Source organism: Macadamia integrifolia, chromosome 8 (assembly GCF_013358625.1).
Source record: "Macadamia integrifolia cultivar HAES 741 chromosome 8, SCU_Mint_v3, whole genome shotgun sequence".
NCBI classification, from domain to species: Eukaryota; Viridiplantae; Streptophyta; class Magnoliopsida; order Proteales; family Proteaceae; genus Macadamia; species Macadamia integrifolia.
The window spans coordinates 9,547,401-9,570,196 of record NC_056564.1 but is presented as its reverse complement, the minus strand read 5'-3'; the positions used below and the strand labels follow the sequence as shown (position 1 = coordinate 9,570,196).

At 38.2% G+C, this 22,796-nt stretch overlaps 3 protein-coding genes and 1 long non-coding RNA gene across 6 annotated transcripts in view; 1 reads left to right on the top strand and 3 right to left on the bottom strand.

Annotated features, from left to right (window-relative positions):
* Nucleotides 1-243: 243 nt before the first annotated feature.
* Nucleotides 244-1,584, top strand: LOC122085502 (zinc finger A20 and AN1 domain-containing stress-associated protein 4-like). Its single transcript, XM_042653960.1, has 2 exons — nt 244-403; nt 574-1,584. Exon 2 carries the CDS (start codon nt 649-651, stop codon nt 1,222-1,224), a length of 576 nt encoding a protein of 191 aa, XP_042509894.1. The 5' UTR covers nt 244-403; nt 574-648; the 3' UTR covers nt 1,225-1,584.
* Nucleotides 1,585-3,915: 2,331 nt separating this feature from the next.
* Nucleotides 3,916-8,696, bottom strand: LOC122085582 (hippocampus abundant transcript-like protein 1). Of its 3 annotated transcripts, none has more exons than XM_042654061.1 (14): nt 8,320-8,696; nt 8,051-8,162; nt 7,627-7,739; nt 7,419-7,541; nt 7,153-7,325; nt 6,885-6,960; nt 6,623-6,709; nt 6,415-6,495; nt 6,284-6,316; nt 5,825-5,878; nt 5,646-5,687; nt 4,727-4,805; nt 4,466-4,536; nt 3,916-4,383 (listed from the first exon to the last, which is right to left on the bottom strand). In XM_042654061.1, exons 1-14 carry the CDS (start codon nt 8,500-8,502, stop codon nt 4,297-4,299), a joined length of 1,314 nt encoding a protein of 437 aa, XP_042509995.1. In that variant the 5' UTR covers nt 8,503-8,696; the 3' UTR covers nt 3,916-4,296. The 3 variants fall into 3 exon arrangements, with proteins under 3 accessions (XP_042509995.1, XP_042509994.1, XP_042509996.1); XM_042654060.1 differs by having other exon boundaries at nt 3,916-4,401; nt 8,320-8,695; XM_042654062.1 differs by lacking the exons at nt 6,284-6,316; nt 6,415-6,495 and having other exon boundaries at nt 3,916-4,401.
* Nucleotides 8,697-13,225: 4,529 nt separating this feature from the next.
* LOC122086534 (hippocampus abundant transcript-like protein 1) lies at nt 13,226-19,476 on the bottom strand. Its single transcript, XM_042655433.1, has 14 exons — nt 19,108-19,476; nt 17,931-18,042; nt 16,059-16,171; nt 15,848-15,970; nt 15,581-15,753; nt 15,424-15,499; nt 15,121-15,207; nt 14,883-14,963; nt 14,737-14,769; nt 14,562-14,615; nt 14,421-14,462; nt 13,922-14,000; nt 13,687-13,757; nt 13,226-13,582 (listed from the first exon to the last, which is right to left on the bottom strand). The coding sequence occupies exons 1-14, from the start codon at nt 19,315-19,317 to the stop codon at nt 13,478-13,480; spliced, it is 1,359 nt and encodes a 452-aa protein (XP_042511367.1). The 5' UTR covers nt 19,318-19,476; the 3' UTR covers nt 13,226-13,477.
* A 2,887-nt stretch (nt 19,477-22,363) lies between these two features.
* The window catches only part of LOC122086536, a 795-nt gene continuing 362 nt past the window's right edge, over nt 22,364-22,796 (bottom strand). The window contains exon 2 of the long non-coding RNA XR_006142464.1: nt 22,364-22,726. This is a non-coding gene — a long non-coding RNA (uncharacterized LOC122086536). The remainder of the gene's footprint in view (nt 22,727-22,796) is intronic.

The window sequence follows — 22,796 nt, the reverse complement described above, 5'->3', positions numbered from 1 at the left end:
TTCAAAATTCTATTTAACGGCTACAAATTGGATTTTAATCTATATTAACACGTGACAGAAATAGACGGAGATGGAGGAAACTTTTCCTTCACTGCCGGTGGAGGAACTGTTTTCGGTATTTTTATGGGGTTACTTTACTGTGGACGATAATTGATATCCTCCAGCCTGGCTTTAATTATTTTTTTATTAATTTCCTTTCTCTCTTTCTCTGCCCTCTTTCTTCAACACTGTCCCAGAAAATCTCTTTCTTCTCACCTGCCACTCTCTCTCTTCTTTGAATATATATATAAGTTAGAGAGAGCGAAGCAGGAGAAAGAAAGAGAGAAAAATTAACCGAGGTTTGTCCTCTGGACCTTCTTAGGCACTTCATCCCTAGTCGTATCCTTAAATCCTTCATATAAAGGTGAGATTTCTTCTTGGATGGATCGTTTATTGTCTGGAGATTCCAGTTTTTCTTCTCTGGTTTCGATTTCTCTTTTCGTCTTCTGAAAACCGTTTGCCTTCCTTTCCCTTTCGTGGATCTTCTCTGTTTCCTCACATAAATTTCTAAATTTCTCTTTGGTTTTGTTGCAGAGCTTCTTCTGTTGATTTTTAATCAAACAATCAATCCGACGAACAAATATTTTAACGTTAGGAAGAAAAAAAAATATGGCGGAAGAGCAAAGATGCGAAGCTTCAGAAGGACACCGTCTCTGCGCCAACAACTGTGGGTTCTTCGGGAGCCCAGCAACCCAAAATCTATGTTCCAAGTGCTACAGAGACCTACGCCTCGACGAGGAACAGGCCTCATCTGCAAAGTTCGCGGTTGAAAAATCGCTAGCCGCCGCTGCCTCTTCATCCTCTTCTTCGCCGTCGTCGGCTTCTTCTGTCTCTGCCTTTCCGGCAACTGATGCTCCTCTCTCCCCTCCCGCGTTGACCTTATCGGCGGCCGAAACCACCATTGACCGATGGGCTCCTCTGACCATCTCGGCCGCCGCATCCGTTACGTCAGTGTTGGAGTTGCCGGCAACTCAAACGACGATGGTTTCGCAGCCGAATCGGTGCGCAACTTGCCGGAAACGTGTGGGGCTGACCGGGTTTAAGTGCCGATGTGGGACGACCTTCTGCGGGGCGCACCGGTACCCCGAGCAACACGGTTGCACGTTCGATTTCAAGGCCCTGGGGAAGGAAGCAATCGCTAAAGCGAACCCTGTCGTCAAGGCGGAGAAGCTCGAGAAGATCTGAATCTGTTTATGACATGAACATGATGGAGCTGAAAACCAATCTAATCCTGATCTGGTCTGATGAGATGAGGACTAGATCGTTTGATGGTGCTGGCGATGAAAGGGATCAGAGATCTTTGGTTCACTTTTTAAGCTTGGATAAACGGAGTTGAAGATCTGGAGTAATCGCCGGTGAGGCTTTCCGGTGTTGGATGCCGCCGGTGAATGACAGATTTAGTGGGCTTTTCAGAACGCCGTTTTATTTTCTGCTTTTTCTTTTCTTTTCTTTTCACTGGAAAAAAAAAAGTTATGTCGTTCTGTTTGGTAACAGTGAAAGTTGGTTTCGGTTATCTTGTTTAAATAAGAACTGTTTATTATGGCCTCCCGTCGTTATGAAACCAAGGGTGTGTTTGGTTGGATTTCTTGTGAAGCAAACACACCCTAAAGTAATTAATTTATATCAATTTTTTATTTGGCGCAATTAGTTGGGCGGCAGGTAAGATAGGCTCTGGCCGGATACGTTTCTGCCTTTTTTTTAAATTTTTTTATTTTCCATACAGCTGTATTTGGCTTTTGATGGAAATGATAAGGAAAGGTCCAACAGAAAAGGTGTGAGACTTTCTAAGAGTGTGCATTTTTTCTGGTTTTCATACCTACTTGTGCCACTTGGAAGGGTAATAATGGCAATTTGAATTGTAGGGTGATGTTACAAAATGATTTGAAGTTGACATGTTAAAATTCAGATCCAAATTTTATATACGGGCAAGGTCGTCTTTTTGCCACTCTTATTTTTTCTTTTTTTTATTTCAGTAGTTATCTTCCAACGCATTGATCATGCACCCTTATTATAAGAATTAAATTTTTTTGATGTTTCATGCTACCATTTGGAAGGTTCTACTTGGACTTGGCTAGGTGGGCAGTGGACCTTGCGACAAGTTTCATAACATAATAATATATTAACACCCAACCATCAAGATTAGAAAGGTCATTGTTTCATGGAGAAATGAGGTTGTTAGCTATCCTCTCAAGGTCGGTTTAAAGAATCTTTTCTGAAAAAGAGAGTATATTATGGGTGAGGTATCCAACATAAATTAGGCTTGGTGTACCTTATGTTTGGGATCCCTTATTAACTATTAATGTTTAAGACGTGAATAGTTTCAGCTTTGCCCATAGCCAAGTCTCTCACCCCTACTCCCACCATCTCCCTCAGCTCATCTCTCGTGAGCCTTTGGCTTTGTCTTTGTGAGGCCCAAATGAGCCAAGTTCTCCTCAGATTTGGATCCTCTCCAAATGAGAGAAGTATGTATGGGCAAAATTTATGATAATAAGAAATCCTAAACATAATATTTCAAAAGTAAGGTACCTTTCATGTAATTTTCTTACTTAAACAGCAGGTATTTCTTATAAATTAATAAAAATAAAATAAAATTATATCAATCCCTGGTTCTTAATCTATATTTCTGTGAATACTCTAATGAAGGGACATGCAAGAGCATCGATCATTGAGATTTTTAATTTTATAGAGGTGTGGGGTGATCGTTTGTTGGGTGGGAGTGTGGGGCTGTGGAGTGTGGGGTTCTGGGTGCAGCAATCAGGCAGTCTTCTTTTCCCCTGAGAAACCAAAGCAAAACATCTATATAACTCAAGGATCCCCTTGCCTTTAATGCATAGAGGGCCAGCTACTTCCATGTAAGAACTAAACTAATAGCTTTGAACAATCTACTGACATATTTTATTGGCCAAGTGGTAGATTAGTTGGTTTCCAAGCATGTTTTACCCTTCAATTCTGTTCATATGGTGAATTTTTCTTCTCCAAGGATATTTCTGACTCTTCCACACAGTTATACAAATTGCCCTTGATAAACTCTTTTTCTATTTCTCCATCTGAGACAGGGCAATCCCCTTCTATCAAATCCTTTTTGTTTAATGTGTTTTAAGTCTTTTCCTATCATTTAGCATTGTTCATTCACTTGAAATGAATTCATGGTGTTACGATCTATAGACAATGTGAATCCATATCTCATATGGTTTTCTCTCATGATCTTAGGCTGCGTTTCGTAGTCATTCAGAAAAACGGAATAAAATGTCTTGTGTCAACTTGGTGTTTTTTGATTTTTTTTAACAAAAAAAAAAAGGACTACAAACGCAAAATGATGGAACGATGTTTTGTCATTTCGGTTTCACTCTAAAAATAAATAAATGAACTACTAGAGTAATCATTCCTGAAACAGGTTCACCAAACACCATTTTTTTTTTTTTAAACAATATTTTAACACAGAAACTGAAATTCTGTTTTGACGCAAAACATCATTTTTGGAATTAAATACGCAGCCTCATTCTATTTGAAAGAACAATTCTTTGGGAATCAAGAATATTTCAAGGCTCAAGCTCGCCTCACGAACTATTGCAATTACTCGGGTCAAACCCTTGGTGTGAATAAACAAGAGCCTACTTGGTTCAAACGCCTCCTTCCCACCAAGAGACCGTTGTGTTTTTTTAGAGGTTTCAAATCTTTCCTACTTCTCAGATTGATATATATTTTAGTATTCCTTTGTTGGAAGGTCAGCTGATCAAAGCTTTTTGTCAAGATCTATTGAATAGTTAACTCTAAATTACGAGGTTGGAAAGCAAAACTTTTGAGTGCAATTGGTAAACATATCTTAATTCAATCCACTCTCTTGAAATTCCACAATATTTCATGTCTTTTTTCCAGTTGGTGAAATAGAAGCCTTGTCATAAAGAAATAAACTTGGATGTCTACATTCTGAAGGGAAGATTGGGCCTTACAAGCCTTAAGTATTTATTTAGTGTGCCTTCTCTAAAGTTCTTCTCTAGATAAGCTATCTTAACTAATGATGGCATCAATTTGTCATGACTTTATATGTCAATTTTTTTTTCCCTCTCTGATTGCTCTAGAGAATACAAACTAGAAAAGAAGGGGAAAGTTTTTGTTACATTAGGACATATAGGTGACCATCTCTTAAATAGAGAAGCATTGGTTGCATTATGCCACAAGAATCAGGATGATGAATTATACTGTCAGGCATCGGCTGTTTCTTGTACATCTTACCAAAATGAGCAGGCCAGCCAACTATCATGAAAGGAGTGGTGCTTCACTCTCGCCAATATTGTCATCAGGGTTACAACTTGAGTGGCTATCATCCTGTTTCAGCAGCAAAGCCTGAAACAAAGCAATGACCTGTACAGTGAAGAGTTTGTGGTCAGTTCATGAGAGAGAGAGAGAGAGAGAGAGAGAGATTCACCATAGATATTGATGCACATAAGATGCTGAGACCTTTGCAACCAAAGGGGGCCTTGCCTGACAGGAACAATGCTGAAATACATGAAACAAGTAAGTACTGCAGAAATCCTTCGTTCATTGGGACAAAAGTTCATTCAAGAGGAGGAACAATCTGCTTGCGTTGGGGAGTATGATTTTTAGACATTCATCTAAAAAAGCTGCATCTGTTTTGGATTCAATATAAGAAGTAGATGTAATGAGGAAACCATATCATTAAACTCACAAGTAAGAGGACTCATGGCAAGTGGTGATATTAAACTGGCAATTGATTCCACACCAGCAATACATCCTTGGGCTTTCCCCTGTGGCAAGCATTAGTTCAAATTTGAAGAAATTGAACCACAATCACCAAGTTACCAAAGTTTTCTGTATCAGGAAAAATGTGAGTGCAGAAAATGATTTGTGCAACAGATCCTAACTAGTTGGAACAAGGGTTAAGTAGAGGAGCTAAGCAATGCAATTTATGTACTGCCACAATGTAGATATTTTGGTTGTGAATATTTTACAGTGCACAAAGGTGCTATCGTGACAATTCCTGGAGAAATCTACCAACACAAAATGGTATACAGGATTTGGGTCAGCATTTTGTATTGAATACTTACCCTTTTTCTTTTTATGCAACATCAATAAACTTACCCGAACTTAGCATTTCACTAAAGAACCAGTCACTTGTAACCTGTTTGGGGTTGAATTTTTTCAACCTGAGCCATAAACAGATATGATCCAGGTCAGGTGCTTAGCTGCTTCCGTCTTTAGTAATCCGAGCTTGAACATGACCCATTGCCATTATCACATGATGAACTATGATATGCACCTACATTTTATAATTATGTTTTTATTTTCTTACATGGGCTCATGCACAAATTACATGAAACTGTAGCTTGACATATTTTTATGCACCTAGATGCACTCCCTATATACACCAAAACGATCCTACTGTACACTCTCTGGTGAAAAGAATGTGAGTTTGACTGATTCAGAATAAGAGATGGGCCAAGTTCTAATCTAAAATCCTTTTATGTGAAGCCTTAAACCTTATCAATGTGCATAAGGAATAATAGCCACAGGGAACCCTACTTCTCCTGCATCAAGTACCACCAAAAAAAAAATAAAAAAAATCAGGTTAAGTGATTTAAATGGACCTGATTGGTTGAGCTCACTGCTTTTGAAATAATAGCATAAGTCTGTCAAATAACAAGAAAGCAATGAGAGAAGGAAAAATAGCTTCATATTTAAAGTCTATAAACCCTCTTAATGACATGGTTAATTGGTAATTTATCAGAAAAGACATAATTGGTATGGGAAAGAGGTTTATCCTTACAGATGGTTTCACTAGGATATAGATTAATCCAAATGAGGCACTGAGATATGGAACCTGCAAATTGCATAATAAGCTTGTTAAGGCCCATTTAAATAGTCAGACAATGAACCCAAGGGTTGGAAACTACTGTATTTGGTTCACCAATGTTTGATAATGGTTAAATAGCATAGTTAGGATAACATTTGTATCAGAATGCATGAAACTTAAGTGATAAAGCTGTCACTATGCATTCATTACTGAAGGTGCTGCAAATATAAGCTGGTTCCCAACTTGGCCACATTGAGATGGATAATAGTCATTTCTGGTGTTATTTTTCATTACAAAAGTTTGTCTTGATACAACTAGCCTAGGCCTGCTCATCTCAGTTAGGATTCCAAACTTAGGCAGTGAACCTCCTTGTCTTGCTCCAAGCTTTTAGTTGCATATCAAGGGAAACATCAAAATGTAATAACGACATACCCAAGGTGCCCATGCCAAACCATAGAACACTCCCTGTATAGGAAAAACACATTAAAACTTTCCTTTCAAGATCTGTAGTTTGAAACTTCAAAATAGGGGAAACTGTGAAATAAACTTCTGAGATGACTTACATAGGCTATTGATGCAAGTAGGCCTATGCATAGTACAACTTTATCTCCCACCAATGGATTGATAAGTGGAAGCACCAAAATCTAGAGACCAACTAAAAATTTTCAAGAGCATATACCAAAATCACAGTTTTCAAGTGTCACAAAATGGACAGATTCATACAGCTTTCACAGCATCAAAATATTTGGAAGCAGAGCTCTGGAACAGTACCTGAGAAATAATGGAACCTATTCCCACCATCATCAGAATTTCAGAAAACTGATTCTTGTCGAAACCAAAAGCTGACTTCAGGTAGTACTGCACAGGAATTCATCTTGACTGTCAAAATTTTAAGTTAAATCAATAACTATGTACTATAGATTCTAGGGATGTTACTCTTCAGTCGTCATTATGTCAGCAGCCTGATACCATAAAAGTAATAGTTACAAGGCTCACTAAGTTTGGCTTGGTATTAGATTGGAAGGGAAAATACCAGTAAGACATAGCTGATGCCGGACATTCCCAACTCATAGAAGAAGGAAACCAGAGCAATGCGTTTAAGAGTTTCACTGAAGAGGTAAACTGCAGCTCCTTAGCCAGGGAACTATATAGCAATATTTCTACACGCACTTAAATGTATCTAGATCTGTTCATACCCTAACATGAAAACGTAAGGTTTAAAATTGTCTGGGCGTAGTACATGTTACAGAGGGTTCAGCATAATTCAGAAGCCATGCTCAGTTTACAGATGACACAAATACCTGTTAATAACCACAGTTGCAGAATCCCTCATCGACCTATACAGCTGCTTAAAGACCTTGTCAATCATACCCAGACAAGATGAATGTTGGTCCTCAGCCTGGATGGGTTTAAATCTCTCAACCAGAAACACTTTCAAGTAAACTGGAGAAAATATTAAGAGAAGAATTGACACCTGAGAAGACAGATTTTTCAATAAGATAAACAGAACAAAAAATAGTACAGACAAATGTTTTTGAAACTAGACAACATTTGAGGAGGAGTGTGCCTTGAAAACGTAATCTTCGGGAAGAAAACGAGCTAACACATTTCCCAGGACATGTGAACTGGAAAAAAGACCCGTTATCAATCCAAATGCTGCAGTCCTTTTACTGCCTTCCACAACATCTGCCTACTAAAGGAATGGAAATGTTATTTCTTTATTATGTCTCTGTGATTGTGCTTCTAAATGAATAACATGAAGGGAAAAGTCTTACCGCATAAGAAACAGAGATGAAGAAAATACTCCCTTGACTTATGATATATGAAATTGTACGGAGCACATAATAAGCGTAGACAAATTCTCTTGATTCATTCCAAGCAAGTAAAGCTGCAAGAAGACAATATTAACAGTGAAAGAAAAAATCGTAAATGAACATGGTACAAGCACAGCTACTATATAGAAGAAAAGAAAGGAAAAACAGAGCTTCATTGGAGAAGAGCTGGAACTGCATACGGCTGTAAAATTGACACTAGTATGTAAAGTGGACCAGAAACATTTGATTAAAAACGAGAACTAATCAAGATATATAGATGAATCAGAACCATAACTAGATTTTTGACAGCACATGTTACATGATCTAGAGATGATGAAATTTAGTCAATCAACACGAAATTGTGAATAAGAATTTGAGAACATACCAAAAGGGAATATGGATGTGGAGATGATAATAATAAGCATCGGCTTGCGCCCATACTCATCTGCTAGGTAACCCAGAAACGGAAGCACCACCATCTTGAAAACTCCGACAACCTAATAAGCAGAAGAATATGTACAAGCCTCCGTAAGAAGATAAAAAAGGACAATACAAATGAAGAAATAATGAGGTAACTATTATGAAACAGTATAAGTAGATTTAGGAAATCGAAAGTGTCGAGGAAGAAAAACGATGATTAAAAAGCGTAATCACCGTTTGTTGGAGACCATTGATGTAGATGGCCAGAGAACAGGAAGATTCAGAACCAGAACATAAAGCAGTGGTGGTGATGTCAACAAGAACAGAAACCGTCATTTCTTCGGCGATCCAATGGACGCAGAGAGGCACCAGTAGATGAACCAGCGGCTTCAGTTCTCTGAAACTACTCCAATCCATAGTTCGTCCCTGTAATTAAACAAGGTGCTTACCTTCCTTCATTAATGGAAAATGAGAAGAGTTGATTCTCTTATACTCAGTAGTAAGATCAGACGAAACTCGAAAGAGAGAGAGACTGATCTGAGAGACTCGGAGTGAAAAAGCGAAGAAAACGGAGTTTCTCTCGTACCGTACTTCAGCTGACATGACATTTGTCCCAATCCTATCTTCAATTCACTTATATCGATGCGAAGGAGGCGCGAGTTCACCCGTGCCATATGAATCCTCACGTGAGAAAATCACACGCTCGATCTCACTCGTGTCATGTCAATTCTCACATGAGAGAACCTCCATGATTGGGGGCATCCTATTGCTCAATAGAGGTGGAACGCCTTGACACGGAACTCAATACATAATCACGCGTCTTGAACGTTCTAAGGTATCGGATCTGATTCGTCACCTCTATCGCACAGTAAAAAACCCCTTCCCAGGATATGACGTTTTGCTTCAGTTACGTATACGTTGGTTCTTTTGATTAGTATGGCCTGAACCACAATTGGAAGATGAGAGCGACCCGGTGTTTCTTATGTTTAGCCCCCAAATTATTTCTCTATATCTTGTGAAATAAAAATTTCCATCAACATTGATGTTCTTGCATGCGATTTCATTGGCCTCGCATTTATCGATCTGAATTGAAGCACACGACCTATATAGATATGATAGATAAGATAGTGAAGTAAGAAAAATTAGTCATCTGCATTGGACTACGTAACCAGCAGCGATTTCTTGTCTTGTCCTACAAATTGATTACAAGAATGAGGTAGAAGTTAGCGATCTGAAAGTGTACCTAAGTTATGGTTATAATTATTCCTTGTGTTAGAAGTTTTCCTGTCCGTAGGAGTACCATTCAACGACAATAATGAGGGTGGGAAAACTAGCTTCAAAAATTTATATCTTAGCATTAAATGGAACCAATCCATGGAATCAAGTATCGGTATCGGATCGGTTAGATTGACCGATATCGTTCTGGGTATTGGATACCGATCCGGATCCGTTAAAAAAAATGGAGAGAGAGAGTGTTCCTGTTCGTCATCGTCTCCGCCGCTCAGCGAAGATGGGTATCTCTTGGAACTCCATTCAAGCAATGGTGTTGACATCGGTAGGAAGAAGAAGGCATCCGCCAAGAAGGAAACAACTGAGGAAGGAGAAGCTCCTGCAGAGATCAATTGACCTGATTTCCGACCCTCATTAACCTTGGAGGTATTTAGGGTTTCTGCTAGTAAGGGTTTCTGAGGGGTGATTGGAACAAAAGAGAAGGAGGAAAGCGGCAGCCATGATACTCAAGACTGAGCTCTGCCGTTTCAGCGGTGCCAAGATATACCCTGGCAAAGTTATCAGATTTGTTCGTTCCGATTCGCAGGCTTTCCTCTTTGCAATTAACCCAAGGGTGCTGGGCCAAAGGGTTCCAAACTTGGCGGTGGTGGAAAGCGCTGATTTGCCAGCAATTTCTCGTTTAAGCATATACCAGATAGGTTAGGTTGTTTTTTCATTCCGGAGATTTTGTATGGATTGACTTAGATGTCCAAAACTTTGTTGGAGATATTTACCCCGTATAATTTTGCAAGTCGAGTAGCATTTAATTCTTTGAAAAAAAAGAAAGAAAGAAGAAGCTCCTGTACAGGAAACAAAGAAGAGCAACCATGTTCAGAGGAAGCTAGAGAAGCTTCTTCAAGATCATAAACTTGAACCCCATATTGAAGAGCAATTTGGCAGTGGAAGGTTGTTGGCTTGCATCGCTTCCCGCCCTGGGCATTGTGGCAGATGTGATGGGTACATATTGGAAGGAAAGGAGGTGGAGTTCTATATGAAGAAGATCCAGAGGAAGAAAGGCAAGGGTGCTGATGCTTAAGCAAACCGTTGTTGCAGGTGTTTCATTTCTGCCTCTTTTGGCATTAGATTTCTCCTGTTTCATTTTCTGAATTTTTTTAGATTTAAAAAAAAAATTTTTACCGATCCTAGCCGATACCGTGACCGATCCGGAAAAATTGTACGATCCTTAATCGATCCTTACCGATATTGATCGGTATCGTATCGGTTTTGACTGTGACCAATACCGATACCGAGTTTTAAAACCTTGACCCAATCAAACAAAAAGATATGAAGTTTAGGTTTAACGATTTGGTACCGGCCGATACTGATATTATTATGGATTAATAAAAAAATCCACTTTTTAACAGATGCAGCTAATCAATATCAGTACCCATATCAGCATTGGTCTCCGATGATACAGATACAGATACGTGCTGGCTGACACGGTGAATACCTAGAACCTAGGTATGGTGGGCAAACCTAAGCATGGATTCAAAAATTGGGAATGAGATTGATGTCAATCTATTGGGATCAGAATCTATCATGCCCTAATCTCAATTTTGATTGATTTGACACAACTGATGTAAAAACACAATCTTAAAACGATGTAGAAGATAATGAGAAAACAAGAATATACAATGCACACAAATTTACGAGGTTTAACAAGATTATCTATGTCTTCGGTGAGATGAGATCTTGTTTTACTATCAATGGAGAATAGAGTTACAACGCTCGTCCTCACACCTCTTAGTATTGCTTGCATTACAGATAAAGAAACACTCGCTACAAATATATAATAAAAAATCCTAATCCGAAAAATATAAAATTGCCTTCAAATAAAAAATTCAAGCAGGACTGCGCCCCCCTACACCCCTGCTATGCAGGGGGCCTTCTACCCCCTTTGCAACCCCCATAGCCTGCTACTCGGACCGCCCTCTTGCCTGTCAAGGCGCTTGCACCAGTATTCTCTGGATTAAATTGTGATGGAATACAAGACATTGTACACCAACAACTGATTAATGCTGAGAAATTCTAGAATCACTGAGTTTTTAGATTTGAGGGTTGATTACGATCAGAAACATATTGGAATTTGATCTCTTATTCCATGTTTTGAAATGCTGCACCCAAATCATTCAAAGTTGCTACAATACATTAGTTTCATTGATTTTCTGCTATTTTAAGTGATTAAAAGGGGAAGAAAAAATTGAAGACAGAAAGATAAATTAATGGCCGATTCCAAAATACTGAAAATAGGTTATGGGAATGGACATTCATCAATCAATGAATTGCAATTACTTGCTCACAAAACTGTTGGAGGTGGGTGCGTGGGGTGAAAACATCCTCTGCAGTGAGTGCAATGATGCAGTGAGCATCGGATGGCCGTGAGGACCTCAGGGTGTGTGCCTGGATGGTCTCAGCCATCCGATGCTCACTGCACTTACTGCAGAGAATAATCACTCGTGGGTGGGTGATCTTTGGTTTTTTTTGTGGTGTCCATAAGGAGGAAGACAGGAGGATTGTACAATAGTCACTAAAGCACCCAAACTGTTTCTTCTTCAAAAAAAGCAATGGTCCAACTCCAATCCAAGGTAGATGGAGAGAAGTTAAAACTTTATATTGGTAAAGTGTCTCTATTACTTCTTTGTGCTCTTCCCGCTAGTCGAAGTCCATTGTTTTACATATCTATAGACTCCAGAGTGAAAAAGGAGAAGAAAAGAAAGATCAGAATTTTGCAATTTATATTTATTTACATATATCAAGATAGCATTATAGGCACATAAAAATTTTACAATGCATAATAAGACTGATGTGGAAAATTTGAACCCAACACAGAATACATACATAGAACAAACTCCAACTCTATAGGCAAAATTCCTCTCTCCCACCAGAGGATTTAAAAGTGGAAGCATCAAAATCTAGAGGCCAAACTTCAGCACCATTGACTGGGGAAGGGGGGGAGGACGTAAAAATGTTAAAAGATGCTCATCTACTTCTCTCTGAACGTCAATGTAGCAACTAAATATCCTTGAAAGAAACATAAATGGTGAAAAATTAATTTCCAGAATTGAAGATTAGGATCCAAGAAATCAAATTAAGAATCAAGGAATGAAATCTGTAAAAGCTAGAGAGTCCAATGCATCTTGCTGGCAAATGGAAACACAATTTGAACTATATCATCAACTAATCAGAAGTAAGACAGAATGTAACTTTAGCTCAAGGACTCAGTGTTGGACTTACTTTTACATTGATACACAATTGTGACTCTGAGTCGAGAATCATCACACTTATCTCCTCAGTCAATAAAGCGACCAAACATCCACCTCTCATCAATGAAGTGAAACTTTTCCAAACCATAAGAAGATGACTAACATAAGGCAACTACTACTACTTTACAATAAATAGAATCAATTTGATTTGAATTTCAAAGAAAATAAGGTTCAATTACTATCTCTCTGCTACACTTAGCCTATATTTACTAATATCCCTTACATTTGAACTTTTACCTCTCCATCTCCCTTATTGTTTTAAAACACCCAAATTACCCATTCTTGATGGATAAGACTATTGGGAGCCTACTCCAAGACTAGAGCATGGATGTGGCGATTGTTAACTCGGGTTGTGTGGCACTAGGCATTCGGAACAGATGCACCTCTCTCTCTCTCTCTCTCTCTCTCTCTCTAAATGTGATAAGAGTGATTTAAGATGCGCGATGCAAGTTCCCCAATGGTGCTTGCTCAGGGAACCCTCTCCCTATTAAGTATTTATAGGAATCGAAGTACTAATCCCAGAAAAATAAACACAGAAAACCAGAATTAACGATATAACAAATGCTTCAGACCCTACAGTAAAATTGGAGAAGAAAAGAAGATCATAATTTTGGGGAGGCAAAGATTAAGAGGGTTGTACTATATTAACTTATATTTCTTTATATATACAACAGAACAACTAACAATAAATATACACTGCATCATAGGCACACAAATTTTACAATGCATACTTAAGACTGATGGGAGAATTTGAACCCAACAGAATAAAAATATAGAACAAACTCCAGGAGTTCTTCCAGGCCTTGGTGCTTCCTCAATTGACTTCTGTAGGCAAAGCTTTGCAATTTTTTGCAATAGTGTCATGAGAGGAGAGGTGCTTCAATATTGTCACTTTTGTCCTCAGGATCACTACCTGACTTTCCATTGTCTAAGTTTAACCGGCAAGCGAAAAACAGAGCAAACACCTGAACAATGAAGAATATGCAGCCAATTAGCTTGTTTGTGTGTGTGTGTGTGTGTGTGTGTGTGTGTGTGTGAGAGAGAGAGAGAGAGAGAGAGAGAGAGGTACCATAAAAAGGGAAGCACACAAGAGACTGAAACCTTTGCAATCAAATGGGGCCTTGCTTGATAGGAACAATGCTGTAAACATATTCAGTCAGTAAGTGATCATACCCTACTATTACAGTAATGCTTCTTGTTTCCATCATGAAAATAAAATGCATCTGAGTTGGATTTGACATTAAAAATAGGGATTTCTTTAGGGAAGTGGTGGAGGGGAGGGGGAGGAAGAATGGTCAACTCACAAGTCAATGGAGTCATCACAAGTGGTGATAACAAAGTTGCACTTGATCTCACAGCAGCGATAAATCCTTGGGCTTTTCCCTATTGCAAGTACAATTTCAACTCGAGAGACAGATGCAGGAAAAATTACCAAATAAGCAATGTGTTCTAGCCCAAAAAAATTGAAACAAAAACAACCAAAAACTTCATATTGGGTGAGCTAATAATGGTAGAAGTAGAATTCAGAAACTTGATTTCGAATACTGGAATATGTGGTCAATAGAATATGAAAGTTTGTTTGGTCCAGATCTAACAGAGAGGACTATTGTTCATATATTCAAGTTTCACATTTAAGAATTTTAAACGTTTAATTCAAGAAACATAAAAATGTCCTGTTGAATCCTTAAACTTCATGACAATAAAACTTACAAAACCTTTAGAGGCCATCCCTACAGGATACCCTACCCAGCCTGCATCAAGAACCACCAGCACAATATTAAGAGGAGATATACATATACGAACCTGATTGGTTGAACTTGTTGCTTTTGAAACAATAGCATACATCTGTCAAATAATATGAGATCAATGAAAATAAATGAGCATCATATTTGCAAAGATATAGATAAAACATAGTACTTCTAAGTTTTAAATCATCATCCTTACAGCTGGTTCCATAAGAACAAAGACAACTTCAAATGAGGCACTCATATATGGAACCTGCACATGCCATTGTTAACTTGTAAAACTCCATCAATAATGGTAAGATAACTAATCAAAGCTCAGAAAGCACTGAGGTCGTTTAGTTTATGCTTCAAAGCTAATGAAAATGAGTACATACCCAAGGTGCCCAAGCCAAACCATTGAATAATCCCTGCAGAGTTGGGGGGGGAATTATCCATAGAACACCATTTATTAGCTCAATTAGTATTTAGTGGTAAAAAAAATTAGAGAAAACCTATAAAATAAATTTTCTGGACAACTTACATATGCTGCTGATGCAAGCAGGGAGATGCACAAAATTCCTTTCTCTCCCACCAGAGCATTTATAAGTGGAAGCACCAAAATCTAGAGGCCAAATTTCAGCACCATTGACCGGGGATGGGGGGAGGATGTAAAAATGTTAAAACATGCTCATCTACTTCCTCTTTGAACATCAATGTAGCAACTAAATTTCCATGAAAGTAACAAAATGCCTGAAAAGAGAAGCTCCAGATCTCAGTACCTGAGAAAGAATGGAACCTATTCCAACCAACATAAGGATTTCGGAAAATTGATTCTTGTTGAAAGCAAAAACCGACTTTAGATAGTACTGCATAGGAAATCATCATGATTGTCAAAATATTTAAGCCAGACTGGTAGCTGATATGGATCCAGGAGATAATATGGATGCAACGATTAGGTCACATTTATGATGATCGTGGAGATTTTCTCGTGCAGATAAACTAACAAGTCAACTATTGAAACTCACAGTTACTTTTTTTCAGTGGCAATTTTGGCAGTGCTAGCAGATTGGAAAGGAACATACCAATAAGACACTGGTGATGCCAGACATTCCCAACTTATAGAGGAAGGTAATTAGAGCAATGCGGTTCAATGTCCCACTGTGAAGGTAAAATGCAGATCTTTAGCCAAGGATACTATATGTTCATAAACATTTTCATAGTTTACAAACAGAGTAGTACCTGTTAGCACCCGCAGCTAGACCATTCTTGATGGTTTTGTATTGCTTCTTAAAGCTATTACTAATTGTAGCCAAAGAAAATGAGTGTTGCTCCTGCCTTGGAGCTGGTTTATTTGTCTCAACCAGAAATAGCTTCAAATAAACTGGACAAACTGCTAAGAGGAGCAAGGACACCTGAAAAACAAATATGTCAATAGTTATGGACTGCACACAAAATTATAGAGACATATGGTGCTAAAACTAAGACAAAATTTGATCAAGAACATGCCTCGAAAATATAATCTTCAGGAAGAACACGAGATAACAGATTTCCCAGGAAATTTGAAACTGAGAAAAGACCTGTAATCCATCCAAATGCTACAGCCCTTGTACTGTCTTCCACAACATCAGCCTTCCAATGGAATGGACAATGTTAGTTCTTCTACTATGTCTCCAGCCAGCCTTTTTAAATGAATAAATAAGAAGGAAACAAATCTTACCACATATGCAAGAGAGATACTGGAAAGACTTCCTTGACTTATGATTTGTGCAATCATACGGAGTACATAGTAAGCATAAAGATATTGTTTTGAGTCACTCCAAGCAAGAACAGCTGCAATAAGAACAGTGAACAGATAATTCAAGTAAACCAACCGAAGGCCTAATACAAATCTCACAGGCTGGTCCAGGACTCGGATTTCTAGGCCTGAGATTTAATCAGGCTGGGCCTGGGTTGAGGTCTTGGGTTGAACCATCCCATACATGTCTTGGACAGTTTAAAACATGTCCTTACCAAATTCCTTTTTTTTGCCATTCCCGTTTTAACTAACAGAGGTCGTGCGTCCCCCGCACTGGGCTGGATCCGACCCCACTTACATCCTTATCATGGTTTTAGTATTGGTATCAAATCGGCTGTATCCGCCGTATCAGTATCGGTTGAGACCGCTCCCTATACCTGGCTGATCTAGGATCAGGTATCATATCGGCATCAAGGGTAAAATCGTAAAAAAAAAACCTAAATTTTATGAAAAATAGGGGCAAATTGATCGATTTGCATGGTATCGTATCACCATCAGCTGGGCCGATACCGATACCTAAGGATGTGAATTTGTAACCGAAACCATTTACCGAAATCGAACCAATCCATTTACACTGAAACCACAAAACCGTTTAGTAAATGGTGTGGTTATGGTTTCAAGTTTCAGGCCGATTAGCTAAACGGGTTGGGTCGGGTCGGTTTTAACCGCGAAACCCGTTGGTTTCAAACCGAATTGAAACCGTTTAAACCGAACCGTTTAAACCGAACCGTTTAAACCGATCTGATTAATCCGTATAACAATTAAATAAAGCAGGGGCAGTAATCCGTATAACAATTAACAATTAAATTAAGTGTCCATTTTGCTTTGATATGATTTATTGCAATTCAGTTCAAGTTTAGGCTTTAGATCATGAACTTGTAATCCATATATGTTACTATTTGTTATCGCAGATGGAGTGTTTTGGCTGAACCACTGTCATTTTAATATTTTATGTTGTAGAAGACTGGATTTAGATGTTGTATGATATTAATTGTATATGTTTGAGAATGGCCATGCAAAGAAATAGCACTAGATTATCAAATTAAGACATACCATCATTGATATAGAATCTCTTATTTGTGGTTGCCGATCTTCAGTTTAGAAATGGTTGGAGTTATAACAAACCGTATTGTGAACCGTTTTACAAACCGTATGGAATAAATCAAAATCAAAACCGTTTAAAACTGTGAAACCGACACCGTTTAGAAACCGTGGAAACTGAAACCGTTTACTAAACGGTCACGGTTTTAGAAAGTAGAACCGTTTAGTAAATGGTGCGGTTATGGTTTTAGTCAAATAAATGTGAACTGAAACGATTCGCACCGTTTAAACCAAAACCGAACCGATTAACACCCTTACCGATACCAATACTGAATTACCAATAACTAAATCCTTGATTCTTATATTGAGGGCTGCAGTCCTCCCTACCAAGGTTTGAAAACTCGGTATCAGGAATGGGATTGGTCAAGGCTGATTCTAGATCCACCTGGATCGGATAAATATATCCTTACTTTTGATTTAAAAAGCATTTTTTGGACTATTTTGCCCTTCATCCATATTATACATCGAGACAGTATCGACCAAGAAGTGAGATCGTCAAGACCGATTCCAATCCGATCCGGCCTATCCTGACTAATCTGATCCAATTCGATTCCATAAACCATGCATGCTCCCTAGTCTCTACCCAGTGGTCGATATAGCCCATAATGACATAATCTACCGAAAATATGTGAGAAGTGATCTTCCTTCCAAATTACTCCGAAGTGAAGCGGTAGAGATATAAAAGAGCATTACCGAAAGGGAATATGCTGGCGGATATTGTAAAAAGGAGCAGTGGTTTGCGCCCATACTCATCAGCAAGTTGGCCCAGGAAAGGAAGCATAGCCACTCTGAATATCCCAACAACCTACCAGTGAAAATAATATATGCGTCTAAGTAAGACTCCATATTTAAAGATTCCAAAAACAACTAAATAAGTGGGGAATAATTTTGGTGGGGAACAATAAATATTGTTCGCCTATTTCCACAGAAATTGCTAAATTAGTGGAACATGAAAATAACTTAAGAGGATTATTCACGTGGACAGGTAATGTTTCCATTCCAATCCTCATAAGGAATATTCTATCGCGTGGATAGATAATGTTTCCATTCCACTCAGACATAAAAGGGTGGGAATTCCGTCCTTATTGATGCTCTCTTATGCTCCAATTGATTTCATGCTGATGTAGGAATCACGTCTCGAACCCTTTCCCGATTTGAAAAAATAGAACCAGGTGTTGGATATACTGGTACCCATGGTTTTAAGTATTGTTATTATATCGGTCATATTGAATGTATCGAATTAATATGATTGAGACCGATCTCCAATCCTAGACTGATCCGGATTTATATTGAAAGATACTAATATCAATACCAATACTATCCCCTAAATCCATGGTAGCACCTAGTTGAACTTCTTCATAATGAAATAAAGTATCTATCACCTTTTGATTTGGAGAGAGAGAGAGAGAGAGAGAGAGAGAGAGAGAGAGAGAGAGAGAGAGTGTGTACACAATTATTTTTCAGCACGAGGAATAGGCAACAAGGGCGAGATTTCTATGCTGCCTTATGTTTTTTCGGTAAAGAAGAGAGAGAAATAGTGATTTTAAAAAGGGAAAAAAAATGTGAGTTGATGTAAATATGTAATGTAACGTGCTTGCTGAAGCAAGAGACAACCCTCACCCTATTACAAATACTTGTACAGTTCTTCCTTCTTGACTTTTGAATCAGTGTTGTTTGGTATATAGGAAAGCTAGACGGAAAGGACGGCAGGAAAGGGGAGTGGGGATCTTCTAAATTTCCGTTAAATATTCTTATGTAGAGCTCGATCCGGCATAAATGGTGATCAAACACTGCTACTAATCGAAATAACAAGAGAAAAAAAAAAAAAGAGGATCAGAAGATGGATGAATCAGTAATCAGTAATGAGTACCGTTTGTTGGAAGCCGTTGAGATAGATGGCCTGAGGACAGGTGTTTGATTTGGCACCATCATCATCATCGTCGCATAAAGCTTTGGTGGTAACATCGACGAGCAAAGGAACCGTCATCTGTTCTGCGATGAAATGGACGCAGAGAGGCACCAGTAGATGAATTAACAGTTTCAATAACCCCCAATACCTGCTCCCTACACTCTTCTTCATTCTTACTTTCCTCAAACTAAGCTTTTGCCTTCACTTCGATCGACGTCGTCCACCACTCGGTGATACAGCTGACGACGGCAAAGACAAGAAGAAAACCAGAGAAACTCTCTCTCTCTCTCTCTCTCTCTCTCTCTCTCTCCTGTTTCGGTTGGAAAATGGAAGAAAGGAAAGTGTATTTTTTCCCATATTCGTTTTTTAGTAGAAGTAGTAGCCTAGTAGGTATAACGAAAGTGAAAGCTGAAGTAGGGACCCTACTCACTGTAGTGTAGGGTAGGTTCCGGTTCTCGTTTCCGTTGGGTGAAAACTGAAAAGGAGGAAAAATCCACAATGGTACCAGAAAAATCTTTGTACTCGACCTTTTACTTCTCGAGTCTTGGCATCGCGACACCGACACGTCATTAAAGCCCAAACACGCAACAGTGAACTCGTGATTGTTTAAAAAAAAAAAACATGATTGCGTGAACACAGGATTAAATTTTTCTGTGATGCAAGGGGGCGTTAAGGCACATTTAATGATTAAAAATGCTTAGTTATGGAGCTCAAAATCATCGTACGTAGCCAAGGCATTTATAAGCTTTGAATATGCGTGCGCTAGGCGTCCTATTGTACCATAGAGGATCGAAGTCCGACCTTAGGATGCATGCTCGGTTCCTTATAGTCATGGAATTACTTTTTAGTCTTGAACTCTATGGAGAAAGTTGGACCCATTGAACGCTAGTTTAACTTATTGATGGTGCTAGGGAAAGAGGTTGTAGGCTTGAACTCTATTGTATACATGTGTAGAAATAAGCATTAACGATTGAATAGGTGATTTCCATCTCAATCTAATCCAATGGTCGGATGTCATGATTTGATAGATTTTTTTTCTCATAATAGTGAGAGGAAAAGTAGTCTTATACTAAGATTTCACGATCTAATAAGTGATTTCAATCTAAATCAGCCAAAGATAGAGCAGAATCACCAGAAATCAATCACGATTGATTCACCGATCCATTTACTGATTTATAAAACCGTGCCTATTTTATAATAAATTGACATTTTTTAAATTCTTAAAAGAAGATTCATATTAGGACCAAGGATTTAGTTCTCAGTATCAATATTGGTATCAGCTGATATCGATCTAATCCAAATTGATATTGAAGAGAATTGGTGTGTATGGGTCACTTTTGACCCTTATTTAAAAAAAAAAAAAACGTTATTTTTACTATTTTATCCCTAAAACAATACGGATAATTAATATGGATCAGTCTGGGATTAGGGAGGATCGATTTGAGCTGATATTGATATGATTCAATCAATACAATATTGATACTTGAAACCATGATTAAGACTGAGACTGAGGCTGGCACTGCCACTCTCATGGCACATGCAAAGGCCCAATACACCGCTTCCCTACATCGCTATTGCAGTTTGTGCTTGAAAACAATTGATAACTGATCACTTGTGGAAAATTATAAACAAAAAATTTGGGGGCCTCAAACTTGCATGAAATTCTGAATAAAAACATTAGCTATTTCCGATCCAAATCGGTAAGAATCAGCCCGCAAAAGAGCAAAATCGGTGGGGAATCAATCTGAATCGTCTAGAGTAGTTATGATTTATATCAATGTATATCAATTGATTCATCGATCTGATTCTTGAATTTTAAAACTGTGCCTATACGCTAATAATATTTTCTGAACTCTTAAAGGGGATTCATATTCGGACTACGACTAGCACTGACATTGACTAGCATTGTTATGGCACAAGCAAAGGCCCAAGAATGGCCCCATACACTGACCCCTCCATCGCTACTACAGCTTGAATGGACCATGGAGAGGATTTAGACTACCTTGTCAAGAGACGTATGAGGCCTTCCGGGACAAGACATCAACATTATTGATAGATCTTGGGATATAAGCCATGGGGCAGTTAATATCCGTTACTATGGATAGAACATCAAGAGGGGGGACCCTTTCTCATCATTGAGGAAGGCAAAGATTCCACCATAAGGTATTTATTGATCACTAGTGAAAATTCTTATACCAAAAAACTTAGACCTGACCGATCTTTCATCAATTTCTTAGAATAAAAAAAGAAAAAAGTTGGACACGCCACTAGCTTCTCTAGAGCTAACAGCTCAATCGAGGGGCAAGGGGAGGAGAAAGATAGATTCAGTGTTAGATACAACCTAAATGTGCCCAAACTTTTCCCTAAAAAAATTTTCACATCCAAAATTCATCCTTGTCCAATATAGTTTGTTGTGTTTATCATACCCATTGTGTTTCCCTTTCGTCATATTCACAAATGATGACCTAAAAGACAACAAAAAGGAAAGGAAGAACTGAAGCAGGACCAGTAGGTATTATGCTTGTGAAGTTTGGACCACAGCTAGGACACTTCTTGAATCCAAATTTAAATTGGACACTTATGGGGAGTATATATGAATCCACACACCTCCTAAAATGCCAGCAACTTAGTTTCAAATTTAGATTGGACAGTTATGGGGAGTTCTTTTCTGACAACATTTAAGAGAAATGAAAAAAAAGCCATATGCATTTATAGGATATGCCTACTATAATCTAGGTGTAATGGATGGGACCAACATAATCTGTGATAAAATTCTATGTATGAAACTAGCATTATTTAGATTGGATAGTCATGGGGAAGTTTTATTTGATAAAATTAAAAATTATCTTATTTTTTGTCCTTTTAATATAATAACATATTATTTTTTCTAATAAAATTAAATATTATCATTTTGATTTTTTTTTTCTTTTTGGGTAAAATATTTTCCTTTTATCACTTTACATATATAAGAGAGCCCTAAGAATCTTCCTCCCCAATTGGTGGGTTGTGTAGATTCCAAGGCACAAAGGCAGCATGCCGATCCTTTGCTCTAAAAGTATTTATAAGAGGGCCCTAAGAATCAGAGTAGTGATCCCAAAAGGATTACCAAAGAAAACCATTAAGTAATGATATAACAGATGCTTTAGACTCTAGTAAGAGTAAAACAGGAGAAGAAAAGAAACATTTTATTATACAATCATTATTGTGGGAAGGCAAAGAATAAAAGGGTTGCAATATATTAACTCATTTCTTTACATAAATCACAGAAGAGCTTTCAAAACATTGCACAATAGGCACATCAAAGATTTACAATGCATGCTCAAGACTGATGTGGAGAAATTTTGAACCAATACAGAATACAAACATGGAACAAACTCCAAGAGTTCTTCCAATGCTTTGATGCTTCCTCACTCGACTTGCAAAGCTGTGCAAATTCTTGCCATAATGTCAATGACCTTGCTAGCCATTAATTATCATGAGAGGAGAGGTGCTTCTATAGTGACACTGTTGTCTCAGGATGATCACTAGCTGAGTTTGCATTGTCTAAGTTCAACCGCAAAGCGAAAAACAAAGAGAACACCTAGACAAGGAAGAGTATGCAGCACATATAACTGGTTTGAAAGAAAGAGGGAGAAGAGGGGGGGGGGGTG

Bases quoted from the DNA above. Each gene is read 5' to 3' on its own strand.
- LOC122085502 (XM_042653960.1), top strand. From the start codon at position 649: ATGGCGGAAGAGCAAAGATGCGAAGCTTCAGAAGGACACCGTCTCTGC.
- LOC122086534 (XM_042655433.1), bottom strand. From the start codon at position 19,317: ATGAAGAAGAGTGTAGGGAGCAGGTATTGGGGGTTATTGAAACTGTTA. The intron at 18,043-19,107 runs GTACTCATTACT...TTTCACTGGTAG, and splicing joins TCAACGGCTTCCAACAAACG to GTTGTTGGGATATTCAGAGT. The intron at 15,208-15,423 runs GTATGTTCCTTT...TTTCCTATGCAG, and splicing joins GCATCACCAGTGTCTTATTG to TACTATCTAAAGTCGGTTTT.
- LOC122085582 (XM_042654060.1), bottom strand. From the start codon at position 8,502: ATGGATTGGAGTAGTTTCAGAGAACTGAAGCCGCTGGTTCATCTACTG. The intron at 7,326-7,418 runs GCACACTCCTCC...CTGTCTTCTCAG, and splicing joins CCGAAGATTACGTTTTCAAG to GTGTCAATTCTTCTCTTAAT. The intron at 4,806-5,645 runs GTCCATTTAAAT...TGCTTGCCACAG, and splicing joins CAGTGAGCTCAACCAATCAG to GGGAAAGCCCAAGGATGTAT.